Source organism: Strix uralensis, chromosome 33 (assembly GCF_047716275.1).
Source record: "Strix uralensis isolate ZFMK-TIS-50842 chromosome 33, bStrUra1, whole genome shotgun sequence".
In the NCBI taxonomy this organism is placed as follows: Eukaryota; Metazoa; Chordata; class Aves; order Strigiformes; family Strigidae; genus Strix; species Strix uralensis.
This window is the reverse complement of record NC_134004.1, coordinates 1,451,071-1,471,934: the sequence shown is the minus strand read 5'-3', so window position 1 is coordinate 1,471,934 and position 20,864 is coordinate 1,451,071. Positions and strand designations below refer to the sequence as shown.

Here is a 20,864-nt window from a genome sequence, read left to right as displayed (position 1 = left end):
AGCACCCCCACATGGTGGGGGGGGGGGGGACACGGGACACCCCAAAAGCACCCAGAGCACGGATGGAAACCCCCTCCCCAGCCATTTTCAGGGCGCGGGTCTGACGCACCCCTGCGGCGTCGGCCCCGGGTTTTGGGGCATCTCCCCCTGGTTTTGGGGGTACAAGGGGCCACAACCCAGAGATGTCCCCTCTGTGTGTGTGTGTCCCCCTCAATCCACCCTGGCACAAGGGCGTCTGTGTCCCCACCGGCCGTAAATCTGGGACTCGGCTTTATAAGAACTCGCCTAATTATTTCGCCGGAGCGCCGGCAGCGGCCGGGCTGGACAAAGTTTACCCAACAATGCGGATGCCAATCGCAACACGCGGCCGCTCGCTGCAGCCCACAAAGGGCATTTTTGTCCCAAACGGCTTTTTTTTTTTTTTTTTTTTTTCATAGCAGCCGTGATGGATTCAGCATCGAGGGGGTGGGAAATGGAGCGACGCTTGTCACCGTGTCCTGCGCCCGGGCGAGCTCAGGGTTGAGTGAGGGGTGTTGGGGGGGGATGAGCTTTGCCGAGGGAATTGGGGGGGGGTGATGAGGATTTCCTGGGGTTGGGAAGATCAGGATCCACGCTTAGGCAGGAAGATTCCCAGCGGTTCCTCCCCCCCCTCCCCGGGCCCTCAACCGGACGTCGAGCTGCTCCAGGCGCGGCCGAGGGACAGACGGTGGCACCCACCCGTCACCGTGAGGGGCCTGTGGGTGCCGGGAGCCGCCGGCCGGGTCCTGCCCTTCGCTCAAGGGACTCGGGGCTGGGGTGGGAGGGGGGGGGGCGCAGACCCCAAAAACGGCCGCAGGCAGAGTTGGGCTGGACGCTGCACCCCTGGGCCAAGCCGCGGTGAAAACGCAAAGGGGAAAGCAGAGCCCCCTCCTATGGAATGGGAGGAACCCCCCGGCTCGGGGGGGTCCCATCGCCCACGGAGAGAAGCTCCCCCACCCCAGAAGGCGCCATTTGGGCTAGGAAGCCCAGAAAGAGGTGGCCCAACAGCCCAAGAGATGGTCCTGGCCCATCCTCGCTCTACACCGAGAGCCGGAGATCATTTATTTACCCGCTAAACGCAGCAGGAAGCCCGAAGTTCTCCATCGAGGCATCGAATCGAGGTGACCCCGAGCGCCTCTCGGCCACGGCCTCGCTCCCCGCTCGGATCCAACGGCTCCGGGTCCGTATCGGAGCCGCTCGGCCCCGGCCGGAGGCAACGCTGGAACCTGTCGGGGAAACCAGCGGGGCCGGGGACATCCCAGGGAGCTGAGAAAAAGGGACAACTGTGAATTTTCAGCGGATAAAACTCTTTTTTTTTTTGTCCTTTTGGGAACGCAGAACTAAGAGCAGGAGGGAAGGATGGAGAAGGGCCCTCGGGGCAGAAGGGACCAGGAGAAAAAAAAAAAAAAAAAAAGACACAAACCCGACTCTTTTTGGCAATAACGTGGGGAGGTTTTTAGGCTCAACCACGCTCGTGCGTGGGAGCGGAGCGGGGAGCATCACCCCGAAACTCGGCAGCAGCCGGAGAAGCACCGGGTCCGCGTCCCGCAGCGCCACGCCGCGAGATTTTGCGAGAAGCCCCCAGCAAACCCCCTCCCCGGTGGGAGAGGGAGGCCCCGGGGAGATGCAAATCACCCCACGGGGAGTGGGGGGGGCTCGGTGGAGACACCCGAGGTGGAAAATAGAGAGAGTAGGGCAGGTAATTCCCGACTTCGAGGCACAGCTCTGGGAGCAGATGAATGGAGCATTGAGCCCTGGGGTGGGAGACAGCGCCGTGGGTATTTACAGAAGCCACGTGTGTGTTTGTGAGGAATGTCAGAGACGCTAATAACTGGCTCTTTGGAAATATCAGGCAAAAATCTTGCTCATGTCTAGGAATAAGGATACAGGAAGGAGGAAAAAGTCAATATGACCTGAAAATCCCCAGACTGGGATGGCCAGGCCGGCTGGGCAATATGATTTATTCTATTAATAAGCCAGAAAGAAGGGCAGGAATAAATGCTGAATGCATTTTTGGTGGCCGCAGAGGGCTGGGAGCCGCGCGGCCGGGGAGGGGGTGTGAGCCTCTTCGGGGTACCAGCGCAGCCGAGGCACAAGCCGTCTTTGACGGGGCCATTTTCTCCCTGGCTTTTTTGGGAGCCAAGGAAAACACGGGCCTTGTTGATTTTTGTTCCTGGGACATTGTAAGGGGCTCTTTCAGCCCAGAACTACTGTTCAGAGCGGGGCGGCGGGGGCTGGAAGCTGGGTGGGGAGGGACGAAGCCCTAAAGCAGGTTACTGGGACGGGCTCCCCGTTCCCAACTCACCAGCTCCAGAAAGCACCAAAATCAGAGGCGGTAACACGCAGCGCGCGACCGTAGAGGCCTTTTAACTCCGGCTCGCAGCAGCTCTGGCTCCTTCCTCCATCAAATCGGGCTAAAACACCTCCGTATCGTGAGCGCCTGAGCCTGCCGAGAGTGATTTATTTTAACTAGAGGGTGAATTACACAAAACAGCCTTCCCTGAGCAAGGGCTGCTCACCAACAGCGACGCTCCGGCTCCTGGTGCAGGGATACAGCTCACAGGTGGTTTATTTAACTCCGAATCACGACACGCGCACAAAAAGAGAAAAGATACAAAGATACGTTACTTTTTTTTTTTTTTTTCCTCAGATCTTTACTTGCAGTAAAAGATAGAAAAAGGTAGTAAATGAACTTGGTATAAAACACACGGAGGGGAGAGGGAACGGGTACAAACCATCCTACAAAGAACACAACGTGGCGGGAGCAAGGGCTGAAAGGGAGAAATTTTGTACAAAACTACTGCTTACAGGTAGAGAAAAATGTATAAAATATCCCTATCTGGAGACAAAAATACAAAAGTGGACATTCTTTCATTCTTTACTTATACTTAAAAAGGTTATGTACATGAGAGAAAAGCAGGTTCAGCAGCTTGGGAAGCTCATCAAACACTCGCCGCTTCCTCCCACATCGCACTTGAGAATAAATTAAACCAGTTGAAAGCATCAGCACGGCCCCAGAGACCCTCCGGAGAGCCCAGAGGAGCGAGCGCTCGGGGTAAAACGTTCAGAAGCGTCGGGGCATCCCCCAAAATCCCCGTTTTTTGGAAAGGTTTCTGCGCTTCTGAGTATTTTACTTCTGCCCCTGTGAGCGATGGGGACGCGCAGCTCGTCCTGACGGCTCCCGGGAGTCGCGCGCTGGATGGACTCGGAGGTACCTTTGGAAGCGCTTCTCGACAGGACGCCGGTGCCTGGCCTCCAACGCGACCTTTGACCTTGCGTCAGCCTTTATCCCCAAGCAAAACATGTGCAAAATATCACAGAGAGAGAGGAGCGATTCATTGCGCTCAGCTGGGGCCCTCCGCGCAAGGACAAAGGTGGCAAGAAGCCGCAGCCCCGGCTCCTGTGAGGAGGCAAAGCCAGGGCAGGCTGAAAAAAAAAAAAAAAAACACCAACCAAAAAACCAACCCAACCCCAACGCACACGCAGACTTTGTTCTTTGTCACTCCGGAAAAACGTTTGGAAAATATATACAAAACAATTCAACGGCGCCATCGGCTCTACTCTAGTTTTGTACCTGAATTTCCGTGAGCGGTTGATGTTAAAGAACTGGGAGACCAGAAAAACGACTCCACCACAGCGGCATTTAACAAGTTGATTTCAGAGTTCCCCGGCTCCCGCCTGCCACCCTCGAGGGATGCCCGACCTGCCTCCAGCCCCCCAGAACCCGCAGCCAGGCTGGGCCGAGAACTGAGGGTGCTGGGTTTTAATCTTAGGTGGTAAGTTTGTGATGGGTGTGAAAACGCTGGCTTTGAGGACAGAGGGGAGAGCAGAGGACGCAGCAAAAAATGTTCCTCTACACGCAAACCCTCCCTCCATCCACCCCCAAACAGGCTTTTGCCCACCCGACTTCGAGCTCTCCCAGCGCGCGGAGCATCCGGGCCCACCGAAGCGCCTCCCCCCTTCCCTCCCAGAATCACGCCGTCAGCTCAAAGCTGGCAGCAAGAGCTGCAAAAAGCAGGAAAAAAAAAAATTCTGTGAATGTCCGAAGCTGCCCCCTCAAGTCTCAGCACCTGAAATTGCTTGTAAAAATAGGTCTTGAAATACAAAAAAAAAAAAAAAAGGGGGAAAAAAAAAAAAAAAGGCAAGTGTGCTTCTGAACATTTCTATTGCGCGTTGGTCCGTGAATGGTGTTTTATCAAAAATATGATACAGAGTTTGTTCGCTGTGTCTTTGAGTGAAGCCCTGGGCAGGTCCGCGCCCGCCGCGGCTCAGGGCAAATCCGGGCACTTCTGATCCAACCTCGCAAGGAAGCGGCTGTCGGGCACAGCGTCATCATAACAGCTTGCGGTGAAGGATTTCCCAGGCCATTCGCTTTCGGAAATAGGGCATGTGTTGCTTTGGGGTGGGAGGGGAAGGAAGAGAGAGAAGAGAAAGAAAAACGTCCATCAGCGTGTCTGGGCCGTTTATCGAGCAGCCACGCTGCTGGGGCAGCTTCTTCAGTGGTGCCTTTCTTGGGGGCGGGCGGGGGGGGGGGAAATTTTCTTTTTGATTATTGAAAACAGGAGAGCGGATGAGATCGAGGTAATAACGTGACTCTGATGGTGTATATTCTCTAATAATTAGAAGGAAAATATTCACGCGTGGGATGTTCCGTGGAGGCCGACAACGTTAAATAACACTGAAATTCCCTGGGATTCGGGCTACGACGTCCCATTTCCAGTCCTGTTATGGGTTTGTGAGCTCTCCCCAGCTGCAGCGGGGATGGATTTGAGCACAAGAGAAGACCCAGGGATGGTTTTAGAGGAACAGTTTTGCGTGGTGTAAAGAACTGCCGCAGCACCTTGGGGCAGCTCTACCCCAGGGAGGAGCAGGATGATCCCCGCGCGGGCTGGGGGCACTTTAAACCCCCAGAGAAGGAAGGAAAGGGCGTTTGGAAGAGTGAGAATAGGCACAGAGAAGGGCCACGTGCCCGTCTCTCCCCAAGCACGAGGGGCAGGCCAGGGCGGGGTGTACCTGAGTGAAGTTGATGGGCTTGTCTTTGGTGATGCAGTCGGCGTATTTGCAGGCAAACATCCCGCAGTCGCTGCCGTTCATCTGCTGCGGGATTTCCTTTAACAAAAAGGACATGAAAATCAAATGTCATTTCCAGAGGAGCTGGTCCCCGCTTGACAGCTTCTAAGGATGGAGAGTTCCAAGCAAAGGAACCTCTCTCAAACGAGGCAGGTCAGCAGGAATCCCAGAATCATCCGGGTTGGAAAAGCCCTTGAAGCTCCTCCAGCCCCACCATGAACCTCCCCCTGACCGTTCCCAACTCCACCAGATCCCTCAGCGCTGGCTCAACCCGACTCTTCAACCCCTCCAGGGATGGGGACTCCCCCCCTGCCCTGGGCAGCCCATTCCAACGCCCAACAGCCCCTTCTGCAAAGAAATCCTTCCTAAGAGCCAGTCTGACCCTGCCCTGGCGCAGCTTGAGGCCATTCCCTCTTGGCCTGCCGCTGGCTCCTTGGCTCAAGAGACTCCTCCCCCCTCTCTGCACCCTCCTTTCAGGGAGTTGCAGAGGGCCAGGAGGTCTCCCCTCAGCCTCCTCTTCTCCACACTAAACCCCCCCAGGTCCCTCAGCCGCTCCCCATCAGACCTGTGCTCCAGACCCTGCACCAGCTCCGTTGCCCTTCTCTGGACACGCTCGAGTCATTCAAGGGCCTTTTTGGGGTGAGGGGCCCAAAACTGAACCCACTCATCGAGGGGCGGCCTCACCAGTGCCCAGCACAGGGGTCAGATCCCTTCCCTGTCCCTGCTGGCCATGCTGGTGCTGGTACAAGCCCCAGTGGCCTTCTTGGCCACCTGGGCACACTGCTGGCTCATTACCAATCCCCCCCAGGTCCCTCTCTGACCGGCAGCTCTCCAGCCACTCCTCCCCAGGCCTGGAGCGCTGCTGGGGGTTGTTGTGGCCCAAGGGCAGCACCCGGCATTTGCCCTTAGTGAAACTCCCCCAGCTGGGCTCAGCCCATCGCTCCAGCCTGCCCAGGTCTCTCTGCAGACCCTCCCCACCCTCGAGCAGACCAACACCCCCACCCAACTGGGTGTCGTCTGCAAACTGACTGAGGGGGCACTCGATCCCCTCGTCCAGAGCATCAATGAAGATGTGAAACAGGAGTGGCCCCAAAACTGAGGTGGCGCTGGGGCACCCCCAGCTCAGGAAATCCCCCCTCCTTCCACCTAGGGCTGGACGGGAATCTACCACTGAAGATCTGGGATTTGGTCACCACCGAGAGTCACCACGAGAACGTGGCCGTTGGGAAAACCAGGAAAGGTGCTTCTGGGTCAAGAACAAAAGGGCCAAGAGAAACCCCTTCTCCAAACCTCTGACTGCACGAACCTACCTGACTCTTCTTACTCAGCAACGACCAGCCATTCGTGTCGAACTCTTTCCTTTTCTTGTCAAGACTTTCCTGTTTTAAGTATTGCCTGTAGGAATAAGAGAACAAAGAAAGCTTACTTAGAGGGACGGGGGAAACCAGCCAGGACACTATATGTCAGTTTACCTAAGATGTCCTCTGCCATGTTTGCAGAATTAATGCAAAATGGAAGTCCAATATTTTCGTCTCAGTATTGGCCATTTTCAAAAGGGCTCTATAGACCCGGGCTTTGAGGCAGTCAAAAGAAGGACCAAGCAGAACTTAAAAACTCATCCAAAAAAAGTACCTGCCAAGCAGAGAGTCAAAACCACAAATAAACCAGCGAGAACAAATCTAATTCATCAGAGAGTGACTCACGGCAGAGAAAAACTCAGCAGCCACGGGGCTGCCTCAACGGGCCCCTGCAAGCGGAGCGTTATCCTCGAGGGGAGACCCGAGAGCTGAACTCCGGCTGGGACGGTGCCTCTAGTCTGTTGAGGATTTTACTTAGCATAAAGGAGTAAATTTGTCAAAAGTAACAGCACCCCAGCAGCTCTGGAACAATCGCCCTGTGTGTAAAGCATCAAAAAAACCCACCACGAAGCTCCTCTCCAGGCTGGTGGCGGGTTCAGCTCGCTGGCAGATGTTCTCCTGGAGCTCTTCTCCCAGGTTTCCCTTCCTCACCTGATTTAATTTCTTCTTCCCACAGCAGAGGACAGATGGCAAGTGCTTTCAAGGAGGGGGAAAGTAGGGAAGATGACCCTGATTTTCTCAAATAAGGTCCAAGGCTTGGGGATGGAGGGGAGGCAGCCCCGGGAAAAGCCACCAAAGTCCCCTCCGAGATGCTGCTGCAGGGACCGAGTCAGGCGGGAGCACAAGTGGGAGAAGGAGCCGGCCGTGGTGGTGGGTGCCAAATACTTCTCACAAGCCTTCAGCAGAGGGAGAAGAGCTGCAGAGCCAGGCCCATTCCAGTTCCTAGAACCGGAGAACAAGGAAAGCTCACAGGTACTGGCCCATCTCCTCTGCCCAAAGAGGCTTCCACCAGTTTGGCCTAAATTATAGCGCCAGAAGAACAGAGAATTGGGATTTTTCTTCCTGCTTCCTTGCAAAAGTTTAGAAACTCTACCAAGACCACGCCCAAAGCATGTCCAAGCAACTGCCACGCACTTTTCCTTTGCAGATACGAACACCCTGAACCATTCCCTTCACTGGGAAGGACGGAAACGGGAGTTCAGGAAGGGCGCAGACGTACAGGTGGACTAGAAGGAGCCCACGGAGACGAGGAGATGGGCCCAAGATGTTCTTAATGGCCCTAAAGAAGCCCCTCTCTGCTGGCTGCCACAGTCATTAAGTGACATTCAGCTCTGCAGACACCTTCTGCTCATCTCAGTTACCAAAAGGACCGGGAAGATCTACAGAAACCATCTCCTTCGCGTTTGGCACCTTCTCAAAACAGCCCGAGGAGCCCTCTCAGTGTCGTGGCTGCGATCAGAAAGTTTGGAAAGGAAAAGCAAGGGATTAGATGCTGCTGGCTCCAACGGAGAGGTCAAGAGAGCATCTGGCACGGAGAGGGAGGGAGGTTTGGCCGCCAACGCGGGGAGATGTGCCATCTTTCGGAAATCTGATCCACAAAGACTTGGCTAAATCGCATCTTGCTGTTAGCAAACGCTGAAACGCGATGGGAGAAGGGGGTGACGCGACCCGCACGCAAGCCCAAAAGATCTAAGGTCGAACTTGCTGCCTTGGTGCCAGTCAGGGGATTCTCTCCATCATAACTCCAAAGAATTACCCAAAGAAAAACTCTTCTGGGCTGAAGAGTCGCTGAAACACCCAGGGGCCGCTGAACAAAGTACTCAAAGCGGCAGCAGGACGACCCAGCAGCCTCAGAACACGAAGCCAGCCCCTTCCTAGAGACCGTGTCTCTAAAAAACAGCCAGAAAGATGTTTTGCTGGATGTAAAAGCGTCGTTGAGGGGGAATCTCCCTCCTGGCAGTCCCCCGAGAGCAGATCAGGTCCAGACAAGCGTTTTCTATCAGCCTTCATTAGCTGGACGCACGCACCCAGCCCAGTCCCCCAGCACTGGGGCTGCCAGCGACGCCTGTAATTGCTCTTGGGAAGCTCTTGGCTGCTTTAACTCGGCTGCAGTTTGGACAAGACAAGATCAGCAGGGGGTAAATCTCAGGGAAAAAAAAAAAACAAAAAACACCACAACTTTCACCAAGCACGAGAAGTCTCCATATCTCATCTCCAAAAATAAAACCTAACAAGTGGAGAAGAAACTCCTTGCAACGGGTTCAAAATGAGGTGAGCTGAGCCTCCAGCACGGCGGCTGGAGGGAGGGAGCAGACTGCACCACAGCACAAACACGGTGACAACGTTAATTAATTAACGGCCTCGACCGCAATTAAAAAAAGAAAAAAAAAAAATCCTGGCAATTACTGCCTACTGCAGAACCCACTCGAATCCTCAGCTAAAAAAAGAGCAGCAGCAGCACCCAGCCCACTCTGTTGTGCACGGTAGAGACGGGGAGCGATAAATAAAAGGATGCATCAGAGTAGGAACGGGGACAGGCGACGGCTCCGCGCAGACGGAGCGGGGGCAGAGGGAGGACGCCGGCGCGAGACTCGTCTGGCAGCCGGGGAAGACACCGGGGAAGTTTAAACGGGGCCGGAGCTTCAGTGAACGAAGCGACCGAGCGGCTTCGGCGCGTCCGGTTTTATCTGCGACCACCACGAGTCACACACACACACAACGCCCGACACACGCGCAGCAGCCTGGGGATTTTGAGTTGTTTTCTAGAAAAGGAAGGAAATAAGCCACTAGGCGCAGTCTGAGCTAACTGGGACCGTCCTCTGGGTGGTTTTCTAAAAGCAGCCTCCAGGGATCTACACGGGGATCAGCGAACAGACACGTCTGTGAGAAACGCAGCACCGGTCCTGCCTAGGAAACAGCCTGACCCACCTTTTGGGGCAGAACTGAAAGAAAACGCCTTGACTTCAAATCGTGAGACAACTCCAGGAGGCAGAACTTAGCAAACTTTGTCAGGATCTCAAGGAGAAAAAGCTTGACACAATCTTGAAGCAGAATTACACACCCGAGATGCCCCGTCAGACCCTGCAGGCTTTCCATCTCGTTTTCCTAAATCTGAAAAGGGATTATTTTGCCTTCTACAGCGCTTACACACGCAAAAAAAACCTGCCCAGGTGCCTCAGGGAATCGTTGAAATCAACTCCACGGCGTCCTGCTAAATGTCTAAGAGCCTCGTAGTAACGGGCGTGTAAAGGGAAGTGTTTCAAGCGCTGCTGCTAGCAGGGTAAGAAGATTTCACAGGCATGAGATGCTTTGTGCACTCCATCCCCTAAGCCTTAGTACACTAGAACCAAGTTTTTACACTAGAATCAAGTTTTTAGCTAATTTTAACAGGTTGGTTTATGTCCGCTCCAACACACAGACCCTTCCAGCAGAGCTGAGGTACCGAGTACCGTGTTTCCCAATGAGAAACCGAAAAAAAAAAAAAAAAAAAAACAAAAAAATAGCGGCAGCTTTGTTAAAAATCCTCTCCAGGTCTCACACCCAAGCGGTGTGAAAGCCCAGACGCTGAAACAAAGCACGGCAGCCACCAAACCACCAACATCCGTGGGCCCTACTCACTCCTTGCCTGGCCAGTGGCTCTTTATTTACTCCGTTACCTTCCCTGTGCCTCAGTTTCCCTCCTCTGGGAAGCCTGGCCAACGGTACGACACTCACCACCTTTAGGAAGCTCTAACGATTGAAAGCATGAAAGGGTCACTAACCATGAATAGGACCTCCGTCCCTTCTTCCCGGTGTGATCCTCCCACTGCATTCAACCAATAAAAGCCTCCTAAAAGGAAACAGAGGGAAAACAATTACGTCCAGGGCAACAGCGACCTGAAATCCCGGCTCTCTACCGCTCACCCTGCGTGGCCAAAACACTCTGTATCCTCTGGCACTCTCTAGCACCAGTTTGGGGACCTGCTTCCTCGTCCCAGACCCCTAAACGAACCACGGGCAGGACTCCTGGGTCCCCCTCTCACCTCCCAGGTGCTTCATTTCACCAGACGTCTGTGCATTCTTCCTTGGAATCAAAAAAATTCCGGCTGGAAGGAACTGATTTCACCCCGACTATCCCTGCCCCAAGGCAGGCCAGCTCTGCTCGCACCCTTCCCCAACACGGAGGCAGAAGCCACAGCAAAACTAAGAGACGCTGCCCTGAGCCATTTCCAAAGATTTTATACTTTTCCTTTTGATCAACATCACAGAACAGCGTGGAAAAAAAAAAAAAAACAAACAGCTATTTTTAAACAGTTATTTAAACAAATAACCGCGGTGCCCGCAGACTGCAAAGCACCTGAACTGGAAAACAAAGGTGCTAAATGGGCTGGAAATGGCATTTGTCTGCTGTCTGTCTTTATCATTATTCACATTCCTTGACTGAATGGGTGACACCTCCGCTGACACGCTCAACCTCCTGCCAGAAAACTCAGGATCAGATTCCCAAGTCACATCGGAGCGAAGCCGAGACGAGAAACAGAACCGAGGGCCGACCCGGGGTCAACGCCGGAGTGACAGGGGAGCTGGCGACGGCGTTTCCTGAAGCACTTTGCAATCTGATTTGTATCGAGCCCGACGGCCCTACGTGACCTTCGAAACGAGGGGGGTTCTCACCCCTGCCCAGGGAGGAGCTCAGTTTTAATCGTGCTCCATTCAGGAGCGGCTTCCCAATATGGGGAAACAGTTCTGGATTTGACATGCGAGCACCTTTCTTCTGCAACAGCTCGGAGAGGAGGCAGCCAGCTCTGCTCCCTCCCAGGGCATCGCTCAGGATGGGGAAACCAAGAGCTCGTCTGTGGTTTGAACGTGGGAAGAACAAATTTAAGCCAGCTGATGGCACGGTCGGCACAGAAGAGACCCCTGCAAACCTTTATCCGTGATGCAAGAGACGCTCCCACACCCGACATCTCCCGCCACGCTCTCCAGAATCAACTTCTTGAAACAAAGGGCCAAGCTATGGAGCTGAGCTTTGGCAGAGGCAGGAAAAGCTCCCACCTGGAGGAAGGGGCCAGGAGACGCCGTTTCTTCAAGCAGGCAAGGGAAGGACCCCACCCCTCAGGGTCTGAGAAGCTGTTTTCCTCCTGAGATGATGCCCAAGAGGACTCTGCAGGAGTCCTTGGAGGACTTGGACCAGTCCGAGAGGACCAAGAGTGGTAAAGCCCGGTGTCCTGAAGAGAACAGGTCTGAAACCTGTCCCTGCCCACGAAAAATCACACCAGCCTCACTGACAGATCTTCTGGGAAGAGGTGAAGACAAGGCATCGGGACTCTCGTGGACTGTACCTGCGGATCGCGTCCACAACGGGTGGTGAAGCACCAAGTGTGAAAACCAGGACGTTCCTCTGAATCCTCCTTTCGGGACCCAGGAGGGGACTGTGCCCACGGAAGGGCTGTCGCTTCCAGAGCGAGCTAAGAAGCTGGTTTTTAAACAGGCACAACTCAAAGAAGCGTTACTCACAACAGTATCCTGCAGGCTTCGCTGTTTATTCCACCCATGGAGTCGTAATAGGTGATGGTTTTTTTCCTGAAGTCTACAACCTACACAAAGAGAGATCCGTTAGTAAGGCACGACACCAGGAGCTCATCGTGTGTCCTGATGCTCTGCCAACAGAAAGAAGTTTGGACCATTTCACAGCAGAGAAGGATTTTAGGGGACTTCCAGCACCCTTCACAGAATCCCAGAATCATCCAGGTTGGAAAAGACCTTGAAGATCCTCCAGTCCAACCATTGACCTCCCCCTGACCGTTCCCAACTCCACCAGATCCCTCAGCGCTGGCTCAACCCGACTCTTCAACCCCTCCAGGGATGGGGACTCCCCCCCTGCCCTGGGCAGCCCATTCCAACGCCCAACAGCCCCTTCTGCAAAGAAATCCTTCCTAAGAGCCAGTCTGACCCTGCCCTGGCACAGCTTGAGGCCATTCCCTCTTGGCCTGCCGCTGGCTCCTTGGCTCCAGAGACTCCTCCCCCCTCTCTGCACCCTCCTTTCAGGGAGTTGCAGAGGGCCAGGAGGTCTCCCCTCAGCCTCCTCTTCTCCACACTAAACCCCCCCAGTTCCCTCAGCCGCTCCCCATCAGACCTGTGCTCCAGACCCTGCACCAGCTCCGTTGCCCTTCTTGGTACAACCCTTCCCAAAATCCCCCCTTGCTGCCGTGTTATTTCCCCCACTCAAATCTCTAAAACCCGGCTCTTCCCAGAGCACCCCGGTAAAACACAAGGGCGCTCTGTTATCCCGATTGTTAACGCCGCAGATTGGTTTACAGAGGCTTTGCTCCACCTGACGCCTGCATCACTGAGCAGTTCAAGAGCTGAGTCCCCCAGGTGGTTTTTTTTAGGGCCCTGTGCCCCGTTTCCACCCCATCACCCACCCGCCTTTCCGGGCAGTTTAACAATCCCAGGAGGAGGTTTGAGCTAAGGAGGGTGACGCAGGTTTAAAACTCCCCGCGTGATCTGTTACCGCAGAGGTGCCAGCAGCCAAGAGAAGGGACGGAACAAATCGGGGGCAGGAGGGAGAGAGCTGTGAGGTATCTGTCATCTAAATCTCTCTACAACGATCCCGTGGCAACGGCTCTAAAGGCGAGTTTGTGGGAACGGGGAAACGAGATCTTTCTCCGGAGAATAAGCTAGCCTAACCTGACCTTCACAGCTGCCTGTTTGGTTTGGGTGGTTTTTTGTTGGTTTTTTTTTTTTAAAGACTAAAAACACACCAAAAAGTTGCAGCGATCTTTGGACTCTAGACTGCAATTTGAGCCACAAACACAACATTTTCCCCCTCCCCGTGCAAACACCTGACAACCGCATCACTCAAAAGCCAGATTTTAGCCGTAGCCGGGTGGGTTTATGGGACAACCTGCTGCAGCTACGCTCTGCTGTGAGGAACTAAAGCACTCACTGCCAGGCACCAGTGCACTCCCAGATGAATAGGCACCAAGAGGAGATCCACAGAGAAGACATCCACTTTTTTAGTCCACCGTTTCACAGCTTGGTACCCCGCCGTTTTTAATTTGGTAAAGAAGAAAGTATTGAACGCGTGAACCGCCGGCAAACCCTTCTCTTTGCTCCGCTCCATCAGCAAATTCATGTAGAAATTAATTATCTGGGAAAGAAAAAGCATCCAGGCCACGTTAGCGTGTTGACATTTCTGCGTAAGGTGCTCTGCCCCGGCGCAAAATTAAGTGAGGAATTGGTTTTGCCTCCACCTGTCCCCTCTGAAGACCTGCCCCCAGGGGGGGATTTACAGCTCAACAGCCTTAAAACCTTCAAAAATCCAGAAAGATTTAGGAATGCAGTCTTCTATATTTAAGATTTTTTTTTTTTTTTTGCTTTGATCATGTCCACGGTCAGGCCCACTCCTCCCCATATTATTATTTCTGGATGTGCCTGGTCTGCACAGGGGTTTCTCCTCAGACTGACTGCTCCAAAGCGTGAGCCACGGCCCCCACAGTCACTCTCTGACTTCCTTCAGCACGGAGAAGGCAGACACGTTTGTTCACTTCAATAAATTGCTGAAGAAAACGACTTTAACGGCCCAAGGTAGACTCGGAATCACAGAGTCGTTCAGGTTGGAAAAGCCCCTCGGGAGCATCGAGTCCAACCCTCAGCCCGACTCTACAAAGTTCTCCCCTACCCCACATCCCCCCACAGCTCATCCAAACGGCCCTTAAACCCCCCCAGGGGTGGGGACTCCACCCCCTCCCTGGGCAGCCTGTTCCACTCTCTGACCACTCTGGCGGGGAAACATTTTTCCCTCCTGTCCAGCCTGACCCTCCCCTATTGCAGTTCAAAGCCGTTCCCTCTTGCTCTATCCTGTTCTGACTCCTCACCTCATCGTTGAGCCAGTTCAGGTTATTGAGGGTCTGAATGTCTTTCCGAGTGATCGTTAACCGAAAAGCTTCGCTGAGGACCTCGTCCTGGTTCCCACCTCGGAATACATTCTTGATTTCCTTTTCCATTTCCTACAGGGAGGACACAGACAGCATTGGAAGGGAGAGTTCCCACTATTCCCATCCCAGAGGCTGGATTCCAACCCAGTTGTAATCTTTGCTCCTCAAAGGATAAACTCGCTCCCTGGCTAAAGGGAACAGCTATCTGTTTCTACGCGCAGATCTCAGGAAATCCCATTTGTGTTTAGATCTTTTACGCACACAAGCCTCTGTTTGTGTGCACCAGATCCAAGCAAACGTTACCTCGGTGATTTCGGGGAACTCCTCTTCGCCGTCAGCTGATTTAGCATCCTCCTTCTCTTCCGGGACCACCGTGACGGGGATTTCCTTCTCAAGGGGTACTCGAAGATTTAAATCCACCAGATCCTGCACCGAGTGTTCCTGTTCCTGCAACCGCTGAAGGAGAGACCGTTAGATTTGGTGGTGTCCAAGGGCTCACGAGGGAGCTACGTGGGGCCAATTGTTCCAGGAGAGGCAGAAAGGGCCACGGAGGGGGAACGTTCATCCTGGCCACGACACCACCCAGAGCCCAGCCACGGGGAAGGGGCAGCAACAAAGACACCAGACCCCAAAGAAGTTGATTTTTGTCATTTTTTTCTCTAATTTGCTTTCTGTTCTACGGTTTAACACCCAGACTTGCAGATTTCTTTCAGCAGCCGCCCCCCTGTTACCTGGCTCTGCAGCTGCAAGGCCAGTGCTTTCTGCTCTTCAATCTGCCGCCACCTCTCCCGAGCTCGTGAATCGTAGACGCTGGTCCTGACAAGCAGAGTTTACGTGAACAAATCGGCGTTTTATTTCCACGCCTGAACACTGGCGGCACGAAAACAGAGCAGAAAACGGGTACTTACAGTTCTTTGATCCACAGTTCTGCCTGGAAGAAGGGGAGGCTAAAATGGGGAGAAAAGACGGGTGTAAGCGTTCGCCTTCACGTGGAAAGTAATTGCCCAAAAAGCGATTTGTGAATATTATCTGAGCACGGTCCTGCAACAGATATATCTGCCAGTGATTTGCAGCCAGGTTTCAAGAAAGAGGCTTGATGCATCTCACTCAAATTCCTGTAACTAGAGCAAACTGCTCTCTCTCCACAAGACATTCCGAGAGCCACTGGTCACCTTCTACTCTGCATCCTCACCTCTCCGTGGAATTAAAAACAGTTAGTGCAGCCCATCCCTTCCTCTAGATACCACGTGACAGCCTCTTACCTTGGTGCTGGGGTTCTGGAATCCTTTACCTTGAGCAAAATGACAGAGTCTGACCCTAAAAAGAGTAAAGTTGACAGAACGTTGTCATCCTCACAATTACCACCCGCTTCCACAACCGCTGCAGGAGCCCAAAGACAGAGGGGAGAGGGAAGAAGCGGGTTTGCCACACACGTTTTAAGTTGATTGCCAGGTTTTGGGGTTTTCCTTTTGGGTTTGGTTATTTTTGATGGGTTATTTTTTTTACCTTCAGACTGCGTGTTCGATGCTGGTAGATTCTCTTGCTGATGCTGGGCTGTGGAGTTACTGGACTCAAAGATATTGGGGGGATAGCTGGGGGCAGAGTAGAGCGACGGTTTGTGTGACGGCTGCTCCTGTGCTCGGAGAACGCTGGTCGCTGAAGGGGCTGGTGCAACACTGTGAGCTTCAAACAGCTTTGAGTTCTTGCTGGGAGTTTCCTTCACTACAGTTTTGCTGGAATTTGAACACCTGGACCTAGGAACAACAGAAAGTTAAGTTCCCAGAGAATCCACGCGGTGCCGTCGGCTGGGGAAGAGCATTTTACATACTCACAGGTGGAAGGGGAATAGCGAAGAGGGCTTGGACGTGGAAAATTGTTTTCCTGTGACCATCTGAAGCAACTGCCTGTAGATCTCTCGCTCCTCCTCTCGAACAGTCTGCGGGGAAACAACCAGATCCGTCTAGCCGACGTGATTTCAATACAGACACCGTGAATCGCTATTCAGATACAGGTGGGAGCAGAGGTTTTATCGGTGGAAGCACATCCAGGGGGCTTGAAGAGTTCAGCCATCAGCCTGGATCAGACCGACCGCAGTTAAGTCTGAGCGTGAGCAGAGCTGAAGCCGCCTTCTGCCCAGCAGAAGGAGCGAATCCAGCACCAGACTGTCAATTAGAGCCACCTCAAGCACTTCACGGTGCCCCAAAGAGTTCTCCTCAGAAATCACCACCCACTACACGGTCTCTCAGCCTTTCCTTTACCTCCTCTGCCGTGCTGACGAACCGCCGGGGAGTTTTCTTGGGGCTAAGCAGGCTGCGGCGGCACGGACCGCTCCAGGAAGGGCTCTGAGCGGGTTTGATGGGAAAAGCCGACGCATGGCAATGGTGGTTCGATTTTCCTACAAAACTGTTGGACGTCCCACTGCGAGGAGAGAAAGAAACGCTTTTATCCCACTCCACGCGTGGTTTAAACCGTCATCTCCCTCTCCCCCAGCCCCAAACCCAGGCAAGACCCAGGCTACCCAGCTGTGATGAGAAATGAGGATCTGACTGGTGTTTTAAGAGCCATCGCAAAGCTGAAGCCTGGCTTGATCCGAAACCACTCCCGAGGCTTGTGCGGCCGAACAGATGCCACCAGGTGGCACTGCGAGGCCGAGGAGCCACAGCCTGGAAACCCCCAGCCAGACCTTCCTTCCCGCCAGATCCACCAGCTCCCGCTTCCATCCACGCACCACAAAATGGCTGCACCTCGCCTGGAGACACCGCTCCCCGCATTTTCATTGATCGGTAACAGCAGCTGCCCTCCCTCGCCTCGCTTCTCCCCACTCCCACGCTCACCTAACAGCTCATGAAAAAATACACGGGGTTGATTTGGCATTTCTCTCGTTGGAATTAAATTTTCCCTATTTGCAAACGTTGGTCACTGTGGGGATTTTTCAGGAGCGATAAACTTGACCCGGTCTGGAAAGGTCTGAAGCAACACGAGTTTATACCAGCTGCAAAAACAGCTCCTCCACCCAGCACCACACGCACTAACCAGCACATTTCCATCACAAAACGACACGTTATTTCTCCCCCAATTTCCCAGCGGCGTAACGATGTTCCCGTTCTCATCCCAGCACTCCCGACACGCTCAGAACCGATCCGTTACACCGCTAGCTTCCGTGAGAGGCAGGTTACACCACACTGCGTCCTCCCCAAACCAGAGCTCACGCTTTTTACGAAGCATCTTTGCCAACAGGGAGGTTTATAAACACCGAAAGGCACCTACGGACCCGGGCAACCTCGATCCACACAACTATTTCCTCCCTGAATTCGCTCTGTATTGACAGCAAGGGTTTGAGCGGGGAAAATCCCCACGTGAAGTTCCCCCAGGGCTCTGTGGGGAAGGTTAAACGTGGAGGGGAGCTGTACGTACCTGGGGTTTTTGCGAGCTTCAAGGTAAGAGCCTCGGCTCACCCTCGGCTTCTGCGGCACGGAGCCCAGAGGGGGAACCAAACCCCTCCACTGCCCGTTGGCGCTGGAGCCAAAGGCTCGAGGCTCCCCCGCTGTCCGGTAGCTCTCGGGGCAGGGGACTTCTGCAGGGGGAGAAACACGGCAGCAGTCAAGAATGAGCCACATCCTCCCCTCCCAGGCTGCTTAGGGGAAGAAACAGCCAAAAAACTGACACTCCAGGGCAGAAAATGACAACTTACCCGGGCTGTAATTGAGAGCGCAGGACGCATTTCCAGCGGGGCAAGCGAAACCGCTGATCTTGTTGGGTAAAAACTGTGGGGAAAGATCGCAGCTTTTTATTAAAAGAAAGCACAGCTCAGTCTTAAAACCCCAGGCGCGATAAAACTACGGGGGTACGTGAAAAGTTACAGCTCCTCCCCAGTAACGTCGTTATAAATTAGTAATTACTGAAGCAGCCTGGGGTAGTAACACACTGGTGCTGGTCTGGCAACGCAGCCAAAGCGTCAGTCGCTCTCCAGGCCCCTCCTAAAATCCTCTCTGCCGGGTGTGCTGGCAGTTTTAACAGAACCACAGAATAATCGAGATTGGAAAAGACCTTGAAGATCATCTAGCCCAACCATGAACCTCACACCAGGAGAGAAAACACAACGAGGAGCGAAAAACCAAACGCTGATTTCATCTCGTTGTCGGGCAAAAATTATCAGCTCCACGGCTACAGCGGCGGCTCGTCGAGACACAACAGCAGCGACAAGAAACACGAACGCACTCGCCGAGGGCGTAAAGCTGAGCGCACCCACGCGCGGGTTGACCCTCCCCGGGCAGATTCCACGCGTGACCGGTTTTGCAGCACAAACGGGGCGCTCACAGCTCGGAACCGTTGGGTGTTCCCGAGACGGGGCTGGCAAAACCACCCGGCGGGTTTGGATCTCAAGGCTCGGGGGATGTTGCGCAAAGACGCCCTTGCCCACGGTCGCCTCCGACCCACGGGGATACCCCCAGGATGGGGAAAAGGGAACCAGAGGAGCCCCCAGCCCCCCAAAATCCCATCCCCAGCCGCAAAGCGCGAGCAGGGCACCGGCCGGCCGCCGCACCTTGCTGTCGGGCTGGGAGAGCGGGTCCCGCAGGCCGGCTCGCGAGGGCAGGGGAAAGGCCTTGAACACGGAGCCGTGGTTGGCCCGCGCCGCGTCCCGGGCCTCCATCCTCATGGGCTCCGTGGACACATCAGAGGAATAAGAGGCCCCCTCCGCCCTCCCCGGAGGCGGCTGAGGAGAAGCGGCGGAGCCGTCTCTATCCCGAGGGGCCGGGCCGGCTCGGAGAGCAGCGGAAGGGCGCGGACGACGCCGATTTTCTTTCTAAAAGCGAAGATAACGAGAAAAATGTCAGGGAAAAAGCACGCCCCCCCCCACCCCGCACCGGTCCGCGCCTGAGAAAAGCTGGCGGCGGCCCCGGGGCTCCCGCTGGGCAGAGGGAGCGGCCGGCGGCACCGGCCGAGGCCTCCCGGCGTTCACCCCCTGCGGCGGCACCGCTGCCCCGCGCACGCCGCGGCCGGACTCGCCCCCCCGGAGCCGCCCGGCAGGGGCAGGCCGAGGCTGAGCCCCACCGTGGCCGCTCCCGCCGCCGCCGCCGCCCCCCGGCCCCCGGCCCGGCCCGGTCCGGCCTTACCGGAAGCGGAAGCGTCCCGAGGGCGCGCGCGCCTTTCCCGGGCTCGGCGGCGGCTGCCGGCAACGAGGCGGCCGGAAGCGGAAGTCGGCGGCGAAGGAAGTGACGTCAGAGAGACACGGTGGAGGGCGGGGCTGAGGCCGCGCGGGGCGGGAGCGGCGCATGCGCAGTGACGGGGTGGGGGGGCAGAGGGAGCCCCCTGGCGGCGCGGGGGTCCCGGCGGTGGCAGCTCGTGGAGGGGGGAGGCCCGGGGGGCAGTGACACCTATAGGGTGTCCCTCTATGGGAGTGGATCACCCTATGGGGGGTGTCACCTATGTCACCTATAGGGTCTTCCCCTATGGGAGTGGATCACCCTGGGGGGGGGTGTCACCTATAGGGTGTCCACCTATGGGGAGCAGATCACCCGGCAGGATGTATTCGTGTCCCCCTGGAGGGGCACGACGCCCTTGTGGGGGGCTGTCACCCTATAGGGTGTTCCCCTATGGGGAGTGGATCACCCTATGGGAGTGTGTCACCCTATAGTGGGTGTCACCCTATTGGGGGGGACGCTGTGGGGCACTGTCACCCTATAGGGTGTCACCCTGTGGAGGGTTCACGCTGCGGGGCTGTGTCACAATATGTGGTGTTCCCCTATGGGGCAGCATCTCCCCATGGGGCAGCCAGTCCCGTTACAGCCGATCCCGTTACAGCCAGTCCCGTTACAGCCAGTCCCGTTACAGCCGATCCCATTACAGCCGATCCCGTTACAGCCGATCCCATTACAGCCAGTCCCATTACAGCCAGTCCTGTTACAGCCAATCCCATTACAGCCAGTCCCGTTACAGCCGATCCCGTTACAGCCAGTCCCATTACAGCGAATCCCGTTACAGCTGATCCCATTACAGCCAATCCCATTACAGCCGATCCCATTACAGCCAGTCCCGTTACAGCGAATCCCGTTACAGCTGATCCCATTACAGCCGATCCCGTTACAGCCAGTCCCGTTACAGCCAGTCCCGTTACAGCCAGTCCCATTACAGCCGATCCCGTTACAGCCGATCCCGTTACAGCCAGTCCCATTACAGCCGATCCCATTACAGCCGATCCCATTACAGCCAGTCCCGTTACAGCCAGTCCCATTACAGCCGATCCCGTTACAGCCGATCCCGTTACAGCCAGTCCCATTACAGCCAGTCCCGTTACAGCCAGTCCCATTACAGCCAGTCCCGTTACAGCCGATCCCGTTACAGCCAGTCCCGTTACAGCCGATCCCTACAGTTGATCCCGTTACCCTACAGTTGATCCCGTTACAGCCACTCCCGTTACAGCCGATCCCATTACAGCCGATCCCGTTACAGCCGATCCCGTTACAGCCAGTCCCATTACAGCCGATCCCATTACAGCCAG

The 20,864-nt window shown here is 55.0% G+C and overlaps 1 protein-coding gene across 4 annotated transcripts; it reads right to left on the bottom strand.

Annotated features, from left to right (window-relative positions):
• Positions 1–2,638: 2,638 nt before the first annotated feature.
• On the bottom strand, positions 2,639–19,563 carry SENP1 (SUMO specific peptidase 1). Of its 4 annotated transcripts, none has more exons than XM_074853839.1 (17): positions 19,480–19,563; positions 18,909–19,169; positions 18,057–18,129; positions 17,780–17,939; positions 16,624–16,783; positions 16,198–16,301; positions 15,872–16,119; positions 15,628–15,682; positions 15,274–15,312; positions 15,097–15,181; positions 14,669–14,821; positions 14,306–14,437; positions 13,375–13,578; positions 11,943–12,022; positions 6,399–6,483; positions 5,032–5,127; positions 2,639–4,413 (listed from the first exon to the last, which is right to left on the bottom strand). In XM_074853839.1, the coding sequence occupies exons 2-17, from the start codon at positions 19,020–19,022 to the stop codon at positions 4,351–4,353; spliced, it is 1,851 nt and encodes a 616-aa protein (XP_074709940.1). In that variant the 5' UTR covers positions 19,023–19,169; positions 19,480–19,563; the 3' UTR covers positions 2,639–4,350. The 4 variants fall into 4 exon arrangements, 3 of the variants coding, with proteins under 3 accessions (XP_074709940.1, XP_074709942.1, XP_074709941.1); XM_074853841.1 differs by lacking the exon at positions 19,480–19,563 and adding an exon at positions 19,418–19,432; XR_012626778.1 differs by lacking the exon at positions 2,639–4,413 and adding an exon at positions 10,208–10,275 and having other exon boundaries at positions 5,026–5,127.
• Positions 19,564–20,864: the final 1,301 nt, after the last annotated feature.

Excerpts from the sequence above, each read along its gene's own strand:
- SENP1 (XM_074853839.1), bottom strand. The coding sequence starts at position 19,022 with ATGAGGATGGAGGCCCGGGACGCGGCGCGGGCCAACCACGGCTCCGTG. Across the intron at positions 18,130-18,908 it reads TCTCCCAGCCCGACAGCAAG|TTTTTACCCAACAAGATCAG; the intron begins GTGCGGCGGCCG and ends CTTTCCCCACAG. Across the intron at positions 13,579-14,305 it reads TGAACTGGCTCAACGATGAG|ATAATTAATTTCTACATGAA; the intron begins GTGAGGAGTCAG and ends TTTCTTTCCCAG.